This window comes from Thamnophis elegans, chromosome 1, assembly GCF_009769535.1.
Source record: "Thamnophis elegans isolate rThaEle1 chromosome 1, rThaEle1.pri, whole genome shotgun sequence".
In the NCBI taxonomy this organism is placed as follows: Eukaryota; Metazoa; Chordata; class Lepidosauria; order Squamata; family Colubridae; genus Thamnophis; species Thamnophis elegans.
This window is the reverse complement of record NC_045541.1, coordinates 8,601,833-8,625,409: the sequence shown is the minus strand read 5'-3', so window position 1 is coordinate 8,625,409 and position 23,577 is coordinate 8,601,833. Positions and strand designations below refer to the sequence as shown.

Sequence of the window (23,577 nt, the reverse complement as noted above, 5' to 3'; positions counted from 1 at the left end):
AGGCATTGCTTACCCAAAAAGAGAGTGGCATCTATCTATCTATCTATCTATCTATCTATCTATCTATCTATCTATCTATCTATCTATCTATCTATCTATCTATCTATCTATCTATCTATCTATCATCTATCTATCTATCTTATTCCTTTTCTACACTTTGCAAGGCATTGCTTACCCAAAAAGAGAGTGGCATTTCTCTCTCTCTCTCTCTCTCTCTCTCTCTCTCTCTCTCTCACTCACTCACTCACTCACTCACTCACACACACACACACACACAAAATCTCTGCGCTGTTGATCTCTTGTATTCTTTCAAGAACCGGGGTGATCCGCAACGTTGCAGTTTTGAGGAAACGGCACAGTGATCCCTCAAAAGCACTATAAAGGGGCGTGGTGGCTAGATCCACATTCTTGGATCCTATCGGAGCGTGCGTGGGAAGCCCAGAGATGAGAGCGTTTGCTTATGAACTAACTTGGCAGGAACTGTTTAACCCTATTTTGTTCCCGAGGCTCGTTTTACACTAACAGCGCTGTACAGTATTAATGTTTTGCAAGCAGGAATCTGAGGAGGAGGCATCTGTATTCTTGTGTTTCCAACTCCCTTTTCCCCCACCAATAAGGTACTTTCTAAAGTATGTGTGTTACTGTTGAATGGCATTGTGGAATATCTGATTTGACATGGCTTGAAAAAGTAATTATATTAAGCGATTGGGCAGCTTTTAAAAACTGCAATCAGGTGCGGCAGCAAAGCTGCAATATTTTTTCAGGAAAGATTGCCTTTTATTTATTTATTTTTTTGAGTGGAGCTGCTCAAAATTATGAATTGTGCTAAAGTTAAAAGGCAAATGGAATGGCGAATGAATGGTCTCCCTGATTTCAAGCAAGATTCTGGCTTTTTTAAACTATGGTTTCAGGAGCTGTTCACATGCCTTGTCCTTCTTTATATTACATTTTTTACTGTCATACCCTTGAGATTCATTGACTATTTACTGAGAGCAACAGGAGGATTGCTTTTATTCCATACTTTCAAAATGCATAGACATCTTATTTAGATTTTTTTTTTTTGGGCTTGGATTTTGTAACTCAACTACAATTACTGGCTCCTCTGTTGATAGGTGGGAAGAGTAGGAAGAGAACTTGTTCACATACTATTACAAATGCAAATACTGCTTCATTTTGAGATACCAAGTTGATATGTCATGACCAACATTTCAGATTACGTGCCTTAAAAATGTGTGCATTGCAATAGTATCCGCTCACTACAGGGTACAAAAATGAGACAGTTATACGTATTCTCCTAGAACTTTATTTAATATACAACTGCACATCCAAAAATGTTGATAAGAGAGATAAGTAAAACGCTATGAGTCTTTAATCTTTGACAAAAAGACAGATAGCCTCTAACTCAAAACTTTTGAGTTTTGCAGTGTTTGGGGCTTTTCATCATGCTTTAGGAGAGGGCCACAAGTTCATAATCTGGAAGATCTTTTAATTATTTATTTGGGAATGAGAAACAACGGGGTTCTGGAGAAGGAAAAATGTAGTGTCAGAAGCAAGAATTGGGTTGCTTGGGAAGTTCACATACAGCTCTGAAGCATTATGGAGAGTGCAATGGAATAAATAATAAATCAAAACAAATAAAACTGTCAAATGTAAAAAGATATGAATTAAAATAACAGATTTATTCCCAATGACTGGATACTTCCTAATATATGTCCTGCCTTGCTAACATTATAGAAACATTTAGTGACAAATCGTAATCTAGCCCTAGTTCTGAACAGTGTTTCTCTGACCCTGAATCTAGAAACATAATGAAGGCAAAAAGTGATATTTTTACAAAATCTCTTAATTCAGGAGATTTGCTGAATTTTCAATTTGCTGATCGTTAAATATATTGGGTTGAATACAGTGGATATTTATGTAAGGCGGTCTATGCCTTCCACCAGTCCAAATAAGTTCCCAGATTACTTAGAATTGTTCAGTTAATTCCATTAAGCAATGGATGGTAATATACAAGATTTATTTGAGTTATATCCTGTTTCTCCACTAACAGATGGTGGTTATGGCAGCCAACCAATAATGTTAAATCATAACATTAAAAATACAACTAAAACATCATTGGAACACATGCTAGGGAAAAAAAAAACCTAGAAAAAACATTTGTAACTTGATCAACCAGAGCCTACTTGAAGAATACTTTTTATTAGTCTGATTTTTATTTTATTTTTGCTAAGATGCTTAAAAGCCTTAATGAGAAGGCCATCTCTTGAATTGCATCCTCTGTCGAAGATATGAATACCAGGGCAGGCTGCTAAGGGAGAAGGTAGTCTTCTCAACAGCCTTTCCAGATTATAACAAGCACTTGAACCGGATTTTTCATCAGTTAAAAATTTCAAAGCAGGGAATTACATGCTCCCTGTAACTAAACCTATTGGCAATCTATTGGCAATCTTCAGTTGAAGTTTCCAAGCTCCATATAGGAAACCTTAGCTATGGGAGTACATTGTAAGAGTCCAGAATGATTTTGAATGAATATATATGTATATAAATCTACTCTGTATCTATGCTATATAATTTATATTTATAGACTGAGATGGGCTTTTCCTTAGCATGTTTCATTGTAAATGTCCTTAAATATGCCCACAATGGACTATGGGCTCTTCTTCCACTCCTTGTTCCGACCTGTCTATTTTAATCTCTTTGAGTTGTTGGAAGAATTAAATCAGAACATGTTCTGGCTTCCTTCCAGTATAACTAAAACCGAGTAAAGCTTTTTGCTTGTTTCTTTTTTTTGACAATGTTGGGACATGTGGTTCTGCTCTTGTTTTGCCTTGCATCCTAGTTTCCTTGTCCATCATCAATCTTCAATGCAGCTTTCACTAAGGAAGGGGTAGAAGCAACCTTCTCAACCTTTTCTTCACAATGGACCCCCCTCTAATTCCTTTTGTGGCCATGGACACCCCAAGACTTATCTCAAAATTTAAATCATTACATTTCTTCAAGTCTTTATGGATGCTCTGTGATGACATCGTGGCCCTTCAGGGGTCTGTGGACCACAGGTTGAGAACCACTGTAAGTGATCATGTTCTTAACTCTTTTTATCAGTTTCCTGACACAACTGATTAAAGGTTGATTTTCCCTGCTTGTGGAAATAGCGTGAAGGGTTCTCTCGCCTCGGCCTCATTTCCCAGCTCCTCTGGTTTAAGTGAGCTGTTAAGTCATTCTTTCTCAGTCATATCCCTAGAAGCTCTAGAAATCAAGTTAGGTCAATTGTGCAAATAATGCAATTGTAAAAATACTGCCATTTTACCATTCCATCATTGAAGGTAGCAGAGACATCGTAACAGAAAAGTTTGTGTGGTCACAGCAGCAGTGGTGGGTTTCAAAAATTGTTCGAACCTACTCTGTGGGTGTGGCCTCCTTTGTGGGAGTGGCTTGCCGCCCATGTGACCGGATGGGAGTGGCTTGCCGCCCGTGTGACCGGATATGAAGATGCCGACGACACTTGTCAGAACCACCTTAAATTACCTCACACACAGCACTGGCATGCATAAGAATAAGATGTAAACTTGTTTTTTAAAAGGCATCTTTGGTTTGCGTTAAAACAACTTCAACACACGCAATGTTCTGATTGCACCACATACTCAGTAGTCATCCTTGGCTTTCACAGAGGCCCTGAGTTTTATAAATATGAGCATGATAGTGTAGAATAATCCTATCCAAGGACCAGTGGTGGGTTTCAAAAAATTCTGGAACCTCTTCTGTAGGTGTGGCCGGCTTTCCGGGTCCACTGGTGGAACCTCTTCTAACCGGTTCAGTAGATTTGACGAACCGGTTCTACCGAATAGGTGCGAACTGGTAGGAACCCACCTCTGCACAGCAGTGTGACTACCTATAATATGTCTGTTTGTGTGTATTTACAAATGGTTAGAAAAATGTACCCATGTATTAAAAACATGGAGTGGGGGGATTTGCTGGCAAATAATTTATCTTGTTTTGTGTGGAATGGGGCAAGGGCATTTTTGTTACACCTAGAGCTGTGGCAGCTCCAGGAGTGTGAAAAATGATTAGTATTTTGAAACTGGTACAACAAGTTTCCTTCAACTGTGTTGTAAGGGATTGTAAAGTGAAAACAAAACAGAAACAACATATGAAAATATGCCAAAAGCCCAAAGTCGGATACAATCTTAGAATAGAATTTGTGTTTGAAAGACTCCAAAAGTATGCATTTCCCCCCAGAATGGTAGACAATGGTGCTGTGTGCTGTAATTTTCTGTTGATTATTCTGTAAATAAGAATATTCTCTGTCAAGAATATTTATAATTAATATAAACCATTAGGAAGTGCTTTCTTTAAGTTACTTTGAATTTGAGCCTTGAGAAATCCCATCTTTTTGGTTTTCTGGCATTATAGAAGTATATTAAGTATTGCATTCTTCCACATAAGAATTCTGTTCTTGAAACAGAGGTGGGTTCCTACCAGTTCACACCTATTCGGTAGAACCGGTTCGTCAAATCTACCGAACCGGTTAGAAGAGGTTACACCAGTGGGCCCGGAAAGCAGGCCACACCTACAGAAGGGGTTCCAAAATTTTTTGAAACCCACCACTCACACACACACACACACACACACACACACACACACACAGACTCACACAGAGAAAGAGAAAGAAAGGAAGAAAAAAAGAAAGAAAAAAGAAAGAAAAGTGAGAGAGAGATGAAAGAAAAAAAGGAAAAAGGGACAGAGAGATAAAAAGAAGGAAAGAGAGAGAGAGGGAGGGAGGGAGAGAGAAAACACATGGCCGGCAAGCCACTCCCACCAGGTCACATGGCCGGCAAGCCACTCCCGCAAAGGAGGCCACACCCATAGAGTAGGTTTGAAAATTTTTTGAAACCCACCACTGTCTTGAAACCACACTTGAAAGCAGCTCTAGACTTCGGTGTTCCCATGATTTAAATATAGTTATATTGTAGAGCTCAGTGACGTGCGGTAAGGTTTATACCTGGTAAGGCTCAGCTGGGCATCCTTTTGCAAAGCAGCTCAGCAGGCCAGCGGTTGGTCTCGGCGGGGGGGGGGAAATTTGCATCGCGGGAGCAGCCAAGCACTGCAGCGCTGCCTTGTCTCGTAGCCAGGGCCGCTCCGGGCCGCCGGCCGCTGGTACACACTCCTGCGAGAGCTTCTGCGTAGTGCCGGGAGGCCGTGGAGAAGCTTCGCTCCGCTTCTCACCCAGCCTTCCCCCAGAGGCGATCCGGGACTTCCAGCGGCGGAGCCTGGAGAAGCAGGCCGGGGCAGCGGGCGAGTGGCAGCATCGGGGGCGGCGGGGCACTTTGCATCTCGGGAGCCGCCAAGAGCCCAGGTCTGCAGCAAAGAGCGAGCCTCCTCCTTCTCCCCCACTCCTCTTTCCTCTGAAGCATGCCCTCCGAAATAACCCGCCCAACGTAAGCGTGCTCAAGAAGACATGATTCGCTGCTTCCAGATCAGGAGGCGGGAGAATTAGTGCCTCTTTTCCATCTGAACTTTTTTGCCTTTTAACTCTTTCTTAACTTTTAGAAGGTGAAAAATTCCTTATGGAAAAGAGGCCCCGAGTTCTCTCGCCTCCTGCTTTGGTTAACACTAAGCAGACACCAAGCCACTGTGAGCTGGAATCTGGTAGCAACTATCTTGGCTTTAATTATTTAAAAAAATATTTAAATTTCTTTCTTTTTCCTGAGGAGACTGGTGAGGCTCCTCCTCCCTTGCCTCTAGTGATAGTGTAGAATAATCATATCCAAGGACCAGTGGTGGGTTTCAAAATTTTTTGGAACTTCTTCTGTAGGTGTGGCCTGCTTTCCGGGTCCACTGATGGAACCTCTTCTAAGCGGTTCGGTAGATCCATCTGTATGTGATGGCTGTTGATGCACTGACTCCAGCCTCAGTCCACTCCTTGTGAAAGTCCCCAACACTTTTGAATGGCCTTTTCCTGACAATCCTCTCCAGGCTGCAGTTATCCCTGCTTCTTGTGCACCTTTTTCTTCCATACTTTTCCCTTCTACATAACTTTCTATTAATGTGCTTTGATACAGCACTTTGGGAACATCCAACTTCTTTTGCAATTACCTTTTGAGGCTTGTGTCAATGATGGTTTTCTGCACAACTGTCAGGTCAGCAGTCTTTCCCATGATTGTGATTCCTACTGAACCAGACTGAGAGACCATTTAAAGGCTCAAGAACCCTTTGCAGGTGTTATGACTTAATTAGCTGATTAGAGTGGGACATTTTGAGCCTAGAATATTGCACCTTTTCACAATATTCTAATTTTCTGAGATTGTGGATTTGGGGTTTTCATGAGCTGTAAGCCATAATCATCACAATTATGACAAATCATGACTTGAACTATCTTGCTTTGCATGTAATGAGTCTATCTCATATATTAGTTTCACCTTTTAAGTTGCATTAATGAAATAAATTTTGCATGATATTCTAATTTTCCGAGTTTCACCTGTATATCTTGATGAAAAGGAATAATTACATTTTAAGGCAAAGGCAAAACCCCAATATTTAAAACCAATAATCACTAGAGGTTCCACCAAGAAAATAAACACAGATATGCTGGCATAACAATTTTCCTTTATGGAACAAAATTTCTCCTCATTAAGTTAATTGAAACCATCTTTTATATACAACATTAGAAATGCAAAATAGGTGTTTTGCACATGATATAATTAAACACATTTCCTTACCTTTCTTATAAAACATTGCTCATTAAGGCATTGTATGTATGTTTGATAAGAGAAGGAGGGAAGAGAATATAGCATGACCAGGAGAATAACATTCATCCAATTTGCATTTTGAATTACTGTACAATTTCAGACCACAAGAAGTCCAGCCAACATCAAATTGGCAGGCTTAGGCTGATGTTTGTGTGCTAATTTTCAAAAGGTTTTTCTTCCATTAAATCTTTTCCATTGTAAAAGGGAAATTTATTTCAATACCCAGATCCCAACACTAGTGAAATACTTTTAGCAATGTTAACAGTCAAAAATTGGTGGGCCATAAATATTGTCGCAATATTTTCCAACCATTTATTATTTCTTTTCAAAGGTGGGGGTGGGGCAGTGGTGGGTTTCAATTTTTTTTGGAACCTACTCTGTGGGTGTGGCCTCTTTTGTGGGAGTGGCTTGCCGGCCATGTGACCTGGTGGGAGTGGCTTGCCGGCCATGTGTTCTCTCTCTCTCTCTCTCTCTCTCTCTCTCCTTCCTTTTGTCTCTCTGTCCCTTTTTTCTTTTTTTCTTTCATCTCTCTCTCACTCTTTTTCTTTCTTTTTTCTTTTTTCTTTATTTCTTCCTTTCTTTCTCGTTCTCTCTCGCTCTGTGTCTGTCTGTCTGTCTGTCTGTCTCTCTCTCTCTCTCTTTCTCTCTGTGTGGGGGGCAGTGGTGGGTTTCAAAAAATTTTGGAACCTCTTCTGTAGGTGTGGCCTGCTTTCCAGGTCCACTGGTGGAAACTCTTCTAACCTGTTCGGTAGATTTGACGAACCTGTTCTACCGAATAGGTGCGAACTGGTAGGAACCCACCTCTGGGGTGGGGTGGGGGCAAATTGAACATCTTTTCCAAGATTTTTCCAACCACTGGGTCACTCAACCACTCATAGTCTCAGAAGAAAATGGAAGGTGTCCTGTTATTTTCTTCATATCAGCAGGCTTGAAAAGCTAAAAAGTGAATGCAATCACTCCAGCCTAAAAAACCTTCACCACTTCATTTCACAAAAGTGAGTGAAATCCCCCCCCCAAAAAAAGCTGGTTTAATGCTGCAGAGAGAAAGTGACAAAATAATTGTTCATTCCCATCCATTGTGTTGAATGAGTAGTTTTATCTTTACATTGGTCTTGAAAAGGACACCCTTTAAATCAAGATATTGTTAGATACTTGGATGATGTACATCAAAGTTAGGGAAATATATACTTTATATATAGAGAAATACAATATGAAAAGGAAGTACCAGCTATAAGGAAGAATTCGCAATGGAATGTTTTGATCTCTTAACCACCTGGTATTTTGCTTGAAATGGCATGTTGAGTTAAATAACAGCCCTTAACAATATTGTGGTATTCCGCATGTTTCTGAGCTGGTACTGACTGGAAAAAAAATATCATTACAGAAGTACTTTTTCGTTGGATATTACTGTTTTAGTGCAAGTATTTGTTTGAGAAAAGGTTGGTTTTCTTTTTAAAGGCTACAAGGTTAGATATAAAACTTTAGCAAGATAGTGCATCAGTTGAGTGTTGTAAGGTCAATTCTGCAATATGTTAGCAATAACATTATTAAAAGTTTATACCAATACCAGTTAGACTTATATACCGCTTCATAGGGCTTTCAGCCCTCTCTAAGCGGTTTACAGAGTCAGCATATCGCCCCCACAGTCTGTGTCCTCATTTTACCCACCTCGGAAGGATGGAAGGCTGAGTCAACCTTGAGCCGGTGGGATTTGAACAGCCGAACTGCAGAACTGCAGTCAGCTGAAGTAGCCTGCAGTGCTGCATTTAACCACTGCGCCACCTCGGCTCCCATTATTGCATTCACTGTGCACTTTTGTTGTAAGGATGATCATTATTAGCACTTGTTGAAAGAAATTGAGTCACTTGATTGATTATGTGCCATCAAGTGGATGTCGATCCTTAATGACCACGATCTGCATGATCCCTAATCTGATCTTTCAGGTCTCCAGCCATGCATCCATTGCCATTGTGATTCTATCCATCTTGCTCTCTTCATCCTCTTCTCTTTCGCCTATCCCAGCACTTTCCCAAGAGACCTAGGTCTTTGCATAAGGTATCCAAAGTAGGATAATCTGAACCTAGTCAGTTGTGGCTCAAGTGAGAAATTGGGTTTGATGATTCATTTGTTTGTTTTCTTGGCTGACCATTGTATTATCATGAGGCGCCTCCAACGCACCAATATTCTTCCTATCCTGATTCTTCAGTTGAAATAAAACTAATCCTAAAATAGGGACATGCTCAAAATTAGCCACAAATTCTGTGATGATTTTTGAGTGTTAGTTACGTGTTCTGACCTCCCTCCTCCCACACCAACACACTCCAAGCCAAAGATAAGTTACGGCATTTAATTAACAGACAGACAGGTCCTTGACAGCAAACCGGGACAGACAAGCTTGGGCAGCAATCTGGCATAGATAAGCCATGGCAGCAATCCAGCCTGCCAAGCTCACAATAATGTTCTCCAACATTCATTCCTGCGTTGACCTCTGCAAGAGGGGCGTGTGCACAAGCAGTCCTTTTGTAGTCTGGAGAGGAGCCTAATGACCACCAGCTGAGTGCAATTACTTCCTGTAACTGCGTAACTGTTCCTTACGCCTATTAGCTCTCCGGTGCCGGGCATCCAGGACCAACTCCCTTGTCTCCTCCCCACTGCTGACGTCCGGATCACTCTCCCTTGTCTCCTCCCCACTGGTCCAAGGTTCAGGTGCCTCCTGGTGGCCAACCAGCCTCTCTGCGCCCTGCTCAGAGTCGGAACCCTGTCCAGGGTCCTCCACATCCTCCAGAGCCGACTCATAGGGCCCCTCGCTTTCGGAGTCTGGTGGCAGCTCCAATGGCTCCTGCTGGACCACAACAGTTACGTAATATACATAGTTCTCACTGTAATCACTATAACCCTGGAATAATATCTCTTGTTGCCAAGAGTAGTAGTAAAGTAGTGAAACTACTTTACTAGGAATTAGGGTTTAATGGCACTTGCCTCAGAGTATTTGGTGATGAAATGTAGCATCTATCTACAGTTCCTTAAAGTGCTTTTTTCAAACTGAACTCAAAGCATTGCTAACCCTTTTAGGCTTTCTTGTGCCTTTTGTATCATATCTCTCAGAATCAACAAATGTCCAAAGGATTATGATTGAGGATAAAAAGGGCATAAATTAAATCAGTGTTACTTATAATTTAAAACTCTTGTCTTCTTAGATTCCATATTTTCTAAGACTTGGAATTCAGAATTTGGCTGCGAATATAAAACATAGAATAAAAGAGTTGGAAGGGATCTTGGAGGTCTTCTAGTCCAACCCCCTGCTTAGGCAGGAAACCCTACACCACGTCAGACAAATGGTTATCCAACATCTTCTTAAAGACTTCCAGTGTTGGGGCATTCACAACTTCTAGAGGCAAGTTGTTCCAATAATTAATTGTTCCAACTGTCAGGAAATTTCTCCTCAGTTCTAAGTTACTTCTCTCCTTGATTAGTTTCCACCCATTGCCTCTTGTCCTATCCTTAGGTGCTTTGGCGAATAGTTTGATTCCCTCTTCTTTGTGGCAACCCCTGACATATTGGAACACTGCTATCATGTCTCCCCTAGTCCTTCTTTTCATTAAACTAGACATACCCAATTTCTGCAACGGTTCTTCATATGTTTTAGCCTCCAGTCCCTTAATCATCTTTGTTGCTCTTCTCTGCACTCTTTCTAGAGTCTCCACATCTTTTTTACACTGTGGTGACCAAAACTGAATGCATAGATAGATCTTGATTCTGTCCCTCTGTTTATGTAACCTAGAACTGTGTTGGCTTTTTTGGCAGCTGCTGCACATTGCTGGCTCATATTTCAATGCTTGTCCACTAGGATTCCAAGATCCCTCTCACAGTTATTACTATTGAGCAAGGTACCACCTATGCTGTACCTGTGCATTTCGTTTTTCTTGCCTAAATGTAGAACCTTCCTTTTTTCACCATTGAATTTCATTTTGTTAGATAGCGCCCAACGTTCAATGTTCATATATTACAGTCATAGCCCATCAAGTTCAAATGCTTGGGTTGGGGGTGTTAAGATTGTTCTTATTTCTGCCTGGATTGTGCAATGAATACTGAAAAATGAAAATACCTGAAATAACGGTGCTGGCTCAGCAGCTTTTGCTGACAAACGAAGAGAAGATACAATATCTATGTTTGAACTTTCCTCTTATGCAATCAGCAATTAAAAGAAACAACTTGACAATATTAGGGAACTACTGTATGAAAGGGGCGTTGTGTTTTTATTCAAAGTAACAGAAAAAAGACAGCCAGTTATATGCACAACTTTAATTTTAGAAGGGCGTAGGTTGAGCTCTTAAAATATATTCATGGAGATTTCTGTGAAAGTTAGTTGCCTTCAGTGAAAACTTAGTCCCATGAATTCCAAGAAAACATGAAGAGGATGAAACATCTTATTTTTTTTCCTGCACACCCAAGATCATAATCATGTGATTATGGGGGAGATATGCAGTGTTTTACAATGACTGCAAGTGCTTTTCAGGCCTCTCCGAGGCGATCATACTTTGAAACGGTCATTAAACATCTCATCATAAGAAGAGAATTACCTGCATTGGGATAGAACATTAAACTTTTCATATTGCAAACGATAAGGATATATTTCTAGATATTCATCTTCCTTTTCTTCAACCAGGCCCCTTTAAAAATATCAAAAAGAGCCTTCGGAGGATTCCCGTAAGAAGAAAATTATTGCTATATTTCAGAATAGAGTATTTTTCCCTAGCATAATAACATCAATTTCATATGATGTTACCAAATTTTTAGTGACATTAACATTTATCAGGCAAGCTGATTAAGAAACATCCAAAAAATGTTATGGTTTAACGTTCCAAATAATCTTTGTGAAATTATTGTTTTGATTCATAGATTATTATTTCACAGGATGGATCATGAGTTTGGAGGATTTTGTGTCAACTGATGCTTGCATAAAATGATTCCCTCCCCCCCCCCCCTTATTATAGTCACGAGTAACTTCAACAAATCTCACTTGTAATTTGTTTTTCCTTTTAATTCTCCTTGTTTTCCTTCTCCAGAATTTGAACATGAAAGATCTAATTCTCTATCTACATTTAAGTGGAAACAACACACTTTTCAAAAGGCTTTCAATTTCAGTAAGCAGGCCTGGACACTGTTTTGCAGTATATTCCCCGACTTACAACCATTCATGTAGTGACCGTCTAAAGTTACAACGGCACTGAAAAAAGTGGCATATGATCGTTTCGACACTTTACGACTATTGCAGCATCCCTGTGGCCATGCGATCGAAATTCAGACCCTTGGCAATTGCCTTTATGATGGTGGCAGTGTCCCAAGCCATGTGATAAACTTTTGTGGCCTCTGACAACCAAAGTCAATGGGGAAGCAAGATTCATTTAACAACTGTATTACTAACTTAACAACTACAGTGATTCACTTAACAATTGTGGCAAGGAAAGTTGTAAAATGGGGCAAAACTGAGGTAACTGTCTTGTTTAGCTGTGGAAATTTGGGGGGCGATATGCTGACTCTGTAAACCGCTTAGAGAGGGCTGAAAGCCCTATGAAGTGGTATATAAGTCTAACTGCTATTGCTATTGCTATGCACAGACATTTCCACCCACTCTTGGCGGGAAGTGCATCTTATAGCCCTAAAAATATAACAAGTCAATAAACACACATTTTAAAAACTGGAGCTTTGATCAGTGGAACTTTGGAGATTTAGCTTTGTGCTAATCTCACAAAACTGTTATTTGATAGCAAACATGGACTAATAAATACTTTTGTTTAGTTCAAAATATCTGCAACCCCATACAACAATAGCAATAGCAATAGTTAGACTTATATACCGCTTCATAGGGCTTTCAGCCCTCTCTAAACAGTTTACAGAGTCAGCATATTGCTCCCAACAACAATCCGGGTCCTCATTTTACCCACCTCGGAAGGATGGAAGGCTGAGTCAACCCTGAGCCGGTGAGATTTGAACAGCCGAACTGCAGAACTGCAGTCAGTTGAAGTAGCCTGCAGTGCTGCACTCTAACCACTGCGCCACCTCGGCTCGATAAGTTGCCATGAAGCTTCAGAAACAATAAATAAAAGATAGAATCTTAAGTCATTTGTCACACATTTTAAAGAATAAAGCAATTTTTTAAAGCATAGTGTAAATATTTTTGGCGATTTGAAATCTGCTGTCCAACATACCATTAGAAAAATCAATGTAAAACATTGAAGCTATTTTTTTGAAATCCTGCGAATGTTAGAGAAGTTTTAATGCAAAACATTTTGGTGGAAAACCACTGCTGTGTCCACGTAATACTTTGCACTGCAATGCCTATAATTTTGTGGGTTGTTCTTTGTGCGATATAAACAACCTTAAAATAGCCTTTTGATATGTGCCATTTAGTAAAATGACATATTTGAAAGTACATGCTAGCTTTCAATTTCTAATAGATGCTTTCTGCTACTGCATGGAGACCCAGATTGTGATTGAGTTCTGGCAAGTTCCTCTACAGGAATCACCTTGTCAATTGCAGTACATTTACATTGTAACTTTCCAGTGCATTATTAAATAGCATTAACTTCATTCCTTCTGATTGACACTGAAAAATTTGAGAGACCCGATGATGGATATGTAGAATAAAGCTCTATGTTATTGTACAATACAGTGCAATGACATCTATGCTGCTTATGCAAATTCACATACACGCGTATGCAAATTTTATGTATTTTATACCAGTGTTTCTCAACCTTGGCAACTTGAAGACATCTGGACTTCAACTCCCAAAATTCCACAGCCAGCGAATGCTGGCTGGGGAATTCTGGGAGTTGAAGTCCAGATGTCTTCAAGTTGCCAAGGTTGAGAAACACTGTTTTATACTATGCCCTGCATTATAGGTAGTCCTCAATGACCACAATTGGGCCCCATATTTGTTGCTAATTGAGATGTTTGTTAAGTGATTTAGATTTGATTTAGATTTATTGACATTTTGTATGCCACCCACTCCCTTGGGACTCTGGGCGGCTTACAGACAAGACAAAGGGACATATATAAAAATTAAAATAAGAATATAATTATTAAAATTTCGCACCATGCATACTGATTAAAGTGGGGCTGGATACTGATCAACAGCCCCAGGCCTGCCGGAACAGCCAGGTCTTCGTAGCTTTATGGAAGGCCGGAAGAGTAGTAAGGGTCCGGATCTCTACGGGAAGATTGTTCCATAGGGCCGGAGCAGCTACAGAGAAGGCCCTCCCCCGGGGAGCCGCCAACCGACATTGACCGGCCGATGGCACCCGGAGGAGGCCCAATCTGTGTGATCTTATTGGTCTCTGGGAGGTAAATGGCAGGAGGCGGTCTCTCAGGTAGCCAGGTCCTAAACCAGGTAGGGCTTTAAAAGTAACGACTAGCACCTTGAAGCGTGTCCGGAGACCAATGGGGAGCCAGTGCAGCTCGCGGAGGATAGGTGTAACGTGGGTGTATCTAGGTACACCCAAAATCGCTCGCGCAGCTGCATTCTGGACCAACTGCAGTCTTCGAACACTCTTCAGGGGCAGCCCCATGTAGAGCGCATTAGTTTATGAATATGCATGCTTCTACATCAGGGGTGTCAAAATGGCAGCTCACAGGCCAGATGCATTGCACACAGACTGACAAACAATATGACTGACCATCTTCACTTCTTCCTGTTCCAGATAGGGCTGTAGAACTGGTGCAGCAACTGAAGCTGTTCAAAAGCTCTCATGGCCACAGCTATGATTCCAGGAGGACTCCCAGATTGTTCTGGGTTCTGTTCCTGGAGGAGTCTTGAAATCATTCAAACTCATCAACAGCCATTCTTGAGTCTGAACCTGTTTTTCTCCATCTGAACCCTGACAGATTAGATCTGTCTTACAATTCTGGTAATATATTTTATTTTGCAGAATATTGATGGGCTGAATTAGTGCTATTCAAATCTAATGGTTTCCTAGAAAAGGAAATTTTTCACTGAAGGCATAATAATCCTGTTTTTTAAAAACAAAAACCAGCATAATGCTTACTGATTTCTAACACATGCTTACAATGAAGCTATAAAATGAAATTGCAAAGTAAAATATGAGTGAATAAAACATCCGTTTGATAAAGATCTAAGGAAACCTACTAGTAAAAATTGAAAGCAGAAATAAGACAACTGGGGTTAAAAATTATCAAAGAGGGTTAAGACAACAAAGGTTTTAAAAGGCTTGCAAAGAAAAATGTTTTTAACTAAGTTAGCTTGTTTTTGGACACCAGCTAGAATGATTTGCAGGACTACAACCGACAAGTCCAGCTTTCTGTTGTCCACTTCCAAAAAATGTGGAGCTAAGTGAAGAATGCTTTGAATTCTCTTACAGATTTCTAGATGGGATGCCTTGTGTCCTAGGATTAGTTTTGCTTGATTCACAGCAATACAAAAATGTTTGCCATGATCATTTCTTTTGGAAGCATTCTTTTGGACTCAGCCAAATGTAGTTATGAACACACATCAGATTTCATTTACCTATTAACTGCTGCCAAGCAACCAGTTTGGGTAATTTTTTACATCTACCCTACTAACCCTCTGTCTGTCTCTGCATTTTCTTTGTTGACTTAGTTTATCTATTAGTTCCACCATTGTATCCGTGGCCTTTTAATGAGGTGGAAAGTGAATGCTTTTTCCTACAGTGATTTCATTTTTCATATATGCTTGTGATAAAGAAAATTGTTGTATTTGGCACTTACGTCTTCCTGTTTTAGGGAAGACAGAAATATGCCAGCTGTTCAGATGAATAGCAAATAAATTAGATCAAGCAAAAGATTTGGAAGGGTTTAGTAATTAGTTCCTAAAGCCAAAAATTATTTTAGAGCAGTATTTATATAACTTTGAGTAAAACATGTCTATTGCTGCTAATAGAATTTGTGTGTGTGTATCTGTATGTGTAAAACATTATCTCTTTATGCACATGCATATATGAAAACGTGTGTGAGATAGCTATATGATGGATGAATGGATGGATGGATGGATGGATAGATGATAGATAGATAGATAGATAGATAGATAGATAGATAGATAGATAGATAGATAGATAGGGTATCACACACACACACACACACACACACACACAGATATATATGATGAAAACAAAACTGTTTTTTTATTATTTATCTCTATCTCTCATTAGATGGCACATAATCTCTGCTATATAAAATAAAATAAAAAAGTGAAAGCAGAACATATATGAAGAAGTAAATACAGTATACAGGATAGAATTCCATTGGACAATGGCGGCTGAAATCATCAGGCAGTTTTTATTTATCACAAATGAAAACCTTCAGTATTATCCCTAGGATAATCATTTCATCAATCTGTTTAAAAACTCATGACATGTAATCCCCATGTGTGTGTGTGTGTGTATGTATGTGTGTGTGTGTGTGTATGTATGTATGTATGTATGTATGTATGTATGTATGTATGTATGTATGTTGTGGCCCAGCAGGAGCCGTTGGAGCTGCCACCAGACTCCGACAGCGAGGGGCCCTCTGAATCGGCTCTGGAGGATGTGGAGGACCCTGAACAGGGTTCCGACTCCGAGCAGGGCGCAGAGAGGCTGGTTGACCACCAGGAGCCTTGGACCAGTGGGGAGGAGACAAGGGAGTGTGATCCTGACGTCATGCATTGGAGCAGTGGGGAGGAGCCAAGGGAGTTGTTCCTGGATGCCCGGCAACGGAGAGCTAATAGGTGTAAGGAACAGTTACTTTGGAGTAGGATGAGGGGGGTCAGAATATATATATATATATACCTTTACATAGGAGCTTCCTTTTGATAGCTTTCTATCATTTCTTGTGCTTCAGTTGCAAACTCATTTTTTCTCGTACAAGCATATTTTTAAAGTACCTGTTCTTCAGCAGTTGTGTCTGATTATGTAATGAAGCAAGGTTTCTGGACAGGACAGAAATTCTTGAAAAAAACTGATTCACATATCATATTAACACATAGTGCCATTGAAGGAAAAGAATATGTTGGCAAATACACAAAGAAGTAAACTCAGTGGTTCCTTCAATAAGAAGTAGTTTAAATGTAACTTATGTGTGAATGTGTGAATCTTATTAGAGAATGAATAGCCATCTGATGGAAACTTTTGGTTTGAATAAATTACATATGCAAATAAGATTCAAGGCTCTTTCTTTGCCTTCTACCCTCATCAGTTTTGAAAGAAATCAGTAAAAGTATTGAATAAACACTTTTAAGTATTTTAAAAAATGAATAAAAACCCAGAGGGATATTTATTATAAGTATTCATAAGCAAGATCTTTACTGTGTTTATTTCAGAAATTCTAAATATGGTTTGCTTCTATTATGTATTTTGCCTTGTAATAATAAATTTGCAATTAAATTTATAATCCTTTCTCTTTCAAAATTATTCATGTCTTTCAAAGTGTTTCTGTGGAATAGAATCATATGCGTCTCCAGTCTCATTGTCTTAATCGTGTTTTGATTAACTGCATCCAATGTTGTTCCCCCTGCATATTTGCCAACATATCATTTCTTTCCGTGATTAAATAAACCAGATAAATTTTAATTATGCTGTATCCACACCATAAAGAAAGATCACCTGTGATTCTTTGCAATGATGTTTTTCATTGCAAATGCTCTTTGCCAGGCTTAACATATATACGGGCATGGCAGTGTTACAAATCCATTTACATGTGGGTTATTAAAAAAAGATTGTATTGGTAGACAAAACTTTTCATTATTAAGAATTGAAACACTGGAACTTATAAATGACAATCACCAACAATACAAAGTGAAAGTAATGAACCTTCAGTGCAACGTTAGGGTTATTTCTTTTGCAAATATAAAAGAAATTTTATTTGTATGCTTTTCATTATTTGTTTATGTACATTCGTGTGTGTTTGTGTGAATGCATATATAATCTATTCCACTTTATGGTACAATTATTTTCAAATTGGAAATGACAATACAAATTAAACATTAGAGTCTAGTGTTCAGCAAGACCCCAACAAGTAATAAGTATGTTGTGGAAATTGAAACTGGACTTCTTCATACCTTTGACCACATAATCCCACCCCTTTCCAGAATCCCAAGCTGGACATTTGCTTACAGGGAAATAAAATTCTTGGTTCAAAGAAACCAAATTCCAGGAGAGAAGGGTGTATTTTGTCCCCAAACCACTAATGTCTCCATGCAGCCAATGAACCAAAAAACTAGACTGAAAAATAAGCATTGGATGGTTCCTTAAAGAAACGCATCTTATGCAGGCACTTCACATGGACCTGCCTGCCACACAGCAATCACACTAATGCTGTGAGGCAGAGCAGGGAGCAAGCAAGAAAAGAATTTGGGAGAATGCAACTTCCTGTAGTTCTGGCAGTATTTTGAACAGCCACGTATTACTCTGCACTGCACTCCTGAAATGCATAGTTAAAAATGATGTCCCATTGCCACTACTGGTTTGCATGCGTATGCCATAGAGCAGTGATGGCAAACCTTTTTTGGTTGCCGTGCCAAAAGTGGGGGGAGCACAGGGGGTTCGTGCGCTAGCGTGCCACACCCATAATGCTATGCGTGTGCGCCCCCCCAGCATGCATGCATGCGTGCAATCAGACACACACACACACAGCTTTTGCCGTGTTTTTTCCACCTTCCCAGGCTCCAGAAGTTTCTAAGAGGCTTGGGAGGGCAAAAGCAGCCTCCCTGTGCCCCCCGACGCCCTCCGGAGCCTTCAGGAGGCTTCCCTGAAGGCTCTGAGGGGCGAAAAACGGACCTACAGGAACCCAGAAGTTCAGGAATGGTGATTTCCGGTTTGTCCGTAGGGTCGGTTTTTGACCTTCAGAGAAGCCTCCTGAAGGCTCTGGACGTCGAAAATCGCCCCTATGGATAAACCGGAAGCCATCATTCCTGAATTTCCGGTTCGCCCTTAGGGCCAGTTTTTCACACTTTGGAGGCTTCAGGGAAGCCTCTGGAAGGCGAAAAATGGCTTCAAAAGAAGGCCGAAGTCAGCTGGCCAGAGCGCACATGCGCACTGGCCAACTGATAGGGCAACGCCTCGCATGCCCTGACAAATGGCTCCATGTGCCACCTGTGGCACAAGTGCCATACGTTCGCTATCACGGCCATAGAGGTTCGGGAACACTGCAGTAGTGCTAAGATTCAGCGCTTATAAAAATATAGGTAAAATATAGGGTGTATTTTAATGTTGACTCCTGAATGTTTTAGTAGATAAATATTATATTTTGCCTATGTGCAGGAATGCATGAAAGAATGCATGTATGAATGAAGATCATAACACTATTGATTGCAATAAGCAGCCAATGGGGAAAGAAAGAGCGTGACCCGTCAAAACCGCGCTCGACTAAGCCGCGCCCGATTAAACCGCGTCGCTGACGTCATCAACAGGGCGACAACAGCCAGCGTGGAGAAAGAAGGGCGCTTTAAATACCACTTTGAAAGCAAGCCGATTCAACTTAAGGTAAGGGTTAGGATTAGGGTTAGCTTTAGGGTTAGGTTTAGGGTTAAGTTAAGGGTTAGGTTTAGGGTTAGGTTAATGGTTAGGATTAGGTTAAGGGTTAGGTTTAGGGTTAGGATTAGGATTAGGTTTAGGGGTTAATTTTAGGTTTAGCGTTTACAGCGTGCTTCTGTCTCCGCGCTGTTGTTGCCCTGTTGATGACGTCAGCTACGCGGTTTAGTCGAGCGCGGTTTAGTCGAGCGCGGTTTTGTGGTGGAACCAAGAAAGAGAATACTTTACAATCTGGCGCTACATTCATAATCTGGAATCAACTTTCGATTTTTTTGAAATGGTTAAATGCAGCTAAGGCAAAGTAGGAATTTGACAGACAATTGTCAGCCCCGGCAAGGATTCTTTGGGAGTGACTCAGCTGCCTGGCAAGCTGAAAATGCATAAAGTGGCAGCTTGTAGAACTTCCCATGCTTGGTTTTTTTCATTTCTGTTTGAAAGAGAGAGAGAAAAAAATACTGGCAACAGAGATAGAGACATACCCTCAGTGATGGCGCATTATGGTTAACAGAACGCAGCATGATAGTCTGACTTCCTTTTAATTAAACAAATGTTGGCTTGACTCTCTAAAGAGAAGCAACGGGTTCTGGGACTTTAGCCCTTGCAATTGAAATTCTCCAAAATGCCTCTGGCCCCGGATCATAGCAATAGTGCCACAGCAAGTGCTTCTCTTCAGAGAACCAATTTGCATATCACTGTCCATCCTGCTGTTCTTCTTTGTACCGCGAGCTAAACCTGAAAGTTAGATGGTTGCCTCTGCCCTCCCTTTTTAAAAAATGAGTCCTTAAGAACCTGGCTCTATATCTAGGCCCATGATGGCAAACTGTTGTGCCCCAGCAGGAGCTGTTGGAGCTGCCACCAGACTCCGACAGCGAGGGGCCCTATGAGTTGGCTCTGGAGGATGTAGAGGACCCTGGACAGGGTTCCGACTCCAAGCAGGGTGCAGAGAGGCTGGTTGGTCACCAGGAGGCGCCTGAGCCTTGGACCAGTGGGGAGGAGACAAGGGAGTGTGATCCGGACATCATGCATTGGAGCAGTAGGGAGGAGCCAAAAGAGTTGTTCCTGGATGCCCGGCACTGAAGAGCTGATAGGCGTAAGGAACAGTTGCACAATTACAGGAGATAATTGCACTCAGCTGGTGGTCATTAGGCTCCTCTCAAGACTATAAAAGGAATGATTGTGCACACGTTCTTTTGTAGGAGTCAACGTTCACTAAAGTTGGAGAACTTTTCGTGGCTAGCTTGGCAGTTTCCATTGCTGCCAAGGTTAGTCTGTGCTGGATTGCTACCAAGGTCTTGTCTGTGCTGGATTGCTGCCAAGGCTTGGACTCCGCTGTCTTGTTGCCAAGGTCCTGTCTGTGTGTCAATAAATCCTTGCAGTATCTTTGTCTCGGCGTGCTTTGGTGTAGGATGAGGGGGGTCAGAACAGTGAACCTATGGTACATGTGCCAGAGATGACACACAGAGCCCTCTCTGCGGGCATGTGCATCATTGCCAGCTGCTCTTTTGGTTTCCAGGTTGTACCTGCATGCCACCAGCTGATCTTCATGCATGCCGGAGTGCGGTAAACCCGAAGACTAGCTGGCCAATGTGAATACGTTCTTTGGGCTTCTGGCACTCTGGCATACACAAAGACCAGCTGCCCGGTGTGCATGTGCACACTGGAAACCAGAAGACAAGGTGGCCAGCACATGTATGTGCACAGGCCAGCTGGTCTTTGAGCTTCCGGGGCTCCAGTGCATGTACATCAGGGGTGGGTTCCTGCCAGTTCTAACCTCTTCTATAGAAGAGGTTCCACAAATCCACAGTGCTGTTTAGAACCGGTTCCAGCTCCCTCCCCCCCTGCCTGTCCACACATCATCAAGATGAAGAGCGAGAGGAGGAATTCTGGGAGTTGAAGTCCACAAGTCTTAAAGCTGTCAAGTTTGAACACCCCTGGTTTTTTTTCCCCTAAAGGGTTAGGGGTGCGAGGGGCTTGTAACTTGACAGCTTTAAGACTTGCATGCTTCAATGCCAGAGTTCCTGAGCCAACATGACTGGACGAGAAATTCTGGGAGTTGAAGTCCACAAGTCTTAAAGCTGTCAAGTTTGAATACCCCTGGGTTTTTTTTTTTCTTCTAAAGGGTTAGGGGTGCAAGGGTCTTGTAACTTGACAGCTTTGAGACTCGCGTGCTTCAAATGCCAGAGTTTCTGAGCCAACATTTTGGTTGCTAAGGCAGAGCGTTGTTAAGTGAGTTTCACCACATTTTACAATTTGGCCACTCCCACCCAGTCACATGGCCAGCAAGCCACTCCCACCCGGTCACATGGCTGACAAGCCACTCCCACCCGGTCACATGACCGGCAAGCCACTCCCACAAAACAGGCCACACCTACAGAAGAGGTTCTAAAAAAATTTGAAACCCACCACTGATGGGCATGCTCCAATTCGGACACTCGGTGACAAAAAGGTTCACTATCACTGATCTAGGACCTAGGTTAGTGTGGGGCAATGCTTCTCAACCTTGGCAACTTGAAGATGTTTGGACTTTTAACTCCCAACATTCCTGAGCCAGCTATATTAGCTGCATCTGTTTTGATTCTTTTTACCTTGACTTTTTTGTGCTCCAGCAATTGGCAAAATAAACTACTTCCCGCAGTGTCAGCAGCATCAGAGGAAAGAATCTCTAGTGTTCCCGTTATTGCTGCAAGCATTAGATTGTTTACATATTTACAGGTTTAAAAGATAACAATGTGCATTGGCAGTATTTTTTTTTTAAACAGCCCAACACTTGAGGAACTTTTGTCGCCGTACTTTTAATCTCTTTGCTTCTGCCAGAACAGCTGAGCCAAATAGTGCAAAAACTGTGCACCCCATTTTATTCTCCTGATCTTTACGACAAATCTGTGGTTCAGCCTAGAGCAGTGTTTCTCAACCTTGGCAACTTGAAGATGTCCGGACTTCAACTCCCAGAATTCCCCAGCCAGCGAATTCACCCTTGAATTTTATAGCTACCTCCTCTTTAAATAATTCTTTCAATGCTGAACTTGTGTGGTCTGAAGTTTTAAAATGAAATCTCCCTTCTGCAACTTCAGATATTTGTTTTTACTCCTAGTAGTGTTGAATTTTGCTTCTTTTCTCTCCCTTCACACACAACTTTTGTTTGGCCAGACTAAGGCCCAGGGCTGTATGGTCTTGCCATAGTAAACCTAAAGCAAGAATTGTAGCAAATTTTTTTAGGTTTGAGCTTCAAAAAGTATTTTTTTTCCTTTAATAAAAACATTTCTTGATGAACAGAGAATGTCTCAACAGTTTGATTCTCCAGAATGCGTCATTTTCCTTTTAACATCAGTCCGGGAGGGATGGCATTTTCTGTTTCTGTGTTATTAATAGAAATTTGATTTATAGAAAATCGGCAAATGAGCCGTTTTCCAGGCCTTCTGCACGACTAAAAGTGCAGGAAAATTTAGGGTCTATTTAAAACATTAGCAGTCTTATTCTTGAACATTAAAAATTAAAGTATTCCTACTTACTCTATGCATAACTTGCTGTATGTGTTTTTGTTTTTATTTTGCAGCTTGCAGCTGTTTATCGCAGCACTCAAGTAGGAGATGGCAGAAATCAGCTCACCAGCAAACATCAAGGAAAAGGTACAATTTTAAATGATCACATCATGCAGCACAACAGGCTATACAGATCAGTCCATTCAAACCTTAAACAATGTGACGTTCCCGTGGTTCGCCCATGAGGCCAATGTTGAGAAAAGACAGGAGACAACCTTTCTCGGGATGGAGCAACGACCCAGATTGGGGGTCTGAGAGCCCCTTTTATTGAGATAGGACAAAGGCAGGAGGAGCAATAGCATGTGCTTAAAAACAACCTGTAAAAGTACAATTTCTAATCTACTGCTCAGGGAAGTTCTTTCTATATATGGTCAAATCCTGGACGTCAATGGCAGGGCACATCTCAGAATGTTATGTTATGCACTATCAGGATGTTATGGAGTTTTAGGAGTTTGTTTTCTCCTGTGTGATTCAGCGTGGCTCTGCAACTATATTACAACAACAATGTGCACTCCAGTTTTCCGTAGAAGACGAAAGAATTAGTCAATATTCCCTTGCTTGGTGGATGTCCTTGAAGCTAGTTGTCCGGCCAAGGACATTTCAATTCTACTTCTTGATAACAAGAATGAATCTCAGTTGTTTCTATCTACTGATACCGTATGTGGAACTCAATTCCAGGCTCTGGTTGCCTGGATAATATGAAAAGAAAACCTTAACTTGCATATGTGCTTGATCTTAATATCATATTAT

At 41.1% G+C, this 23,577-nt stretch overlaps 1 protein-coding gene across 1 annotated transcript in view; it reads left to right on the top strand.

Moving 5' to 3' along the window:
• SPATS2L (spermatogenesis associated serine rich 2 like) overlaps nt 1–23,577 on the top strand; it is a 51,643-nt gene that overhangs the window by 1,074 nt on the left and 26,992 nt on the right. The window contains exon 2 of the mRNA XM_032235900.1: nt 22,842–22,914. Coding sequence (XP_032091791.1) covers nt 22,876–22,914 — 39 coding nt within the window. The 5' untranslated portion in view covers nt 22,842–22,875. The remainder of the gene's footprint in view (nt 1–22,841; nt 22,915–23,577) is intronic.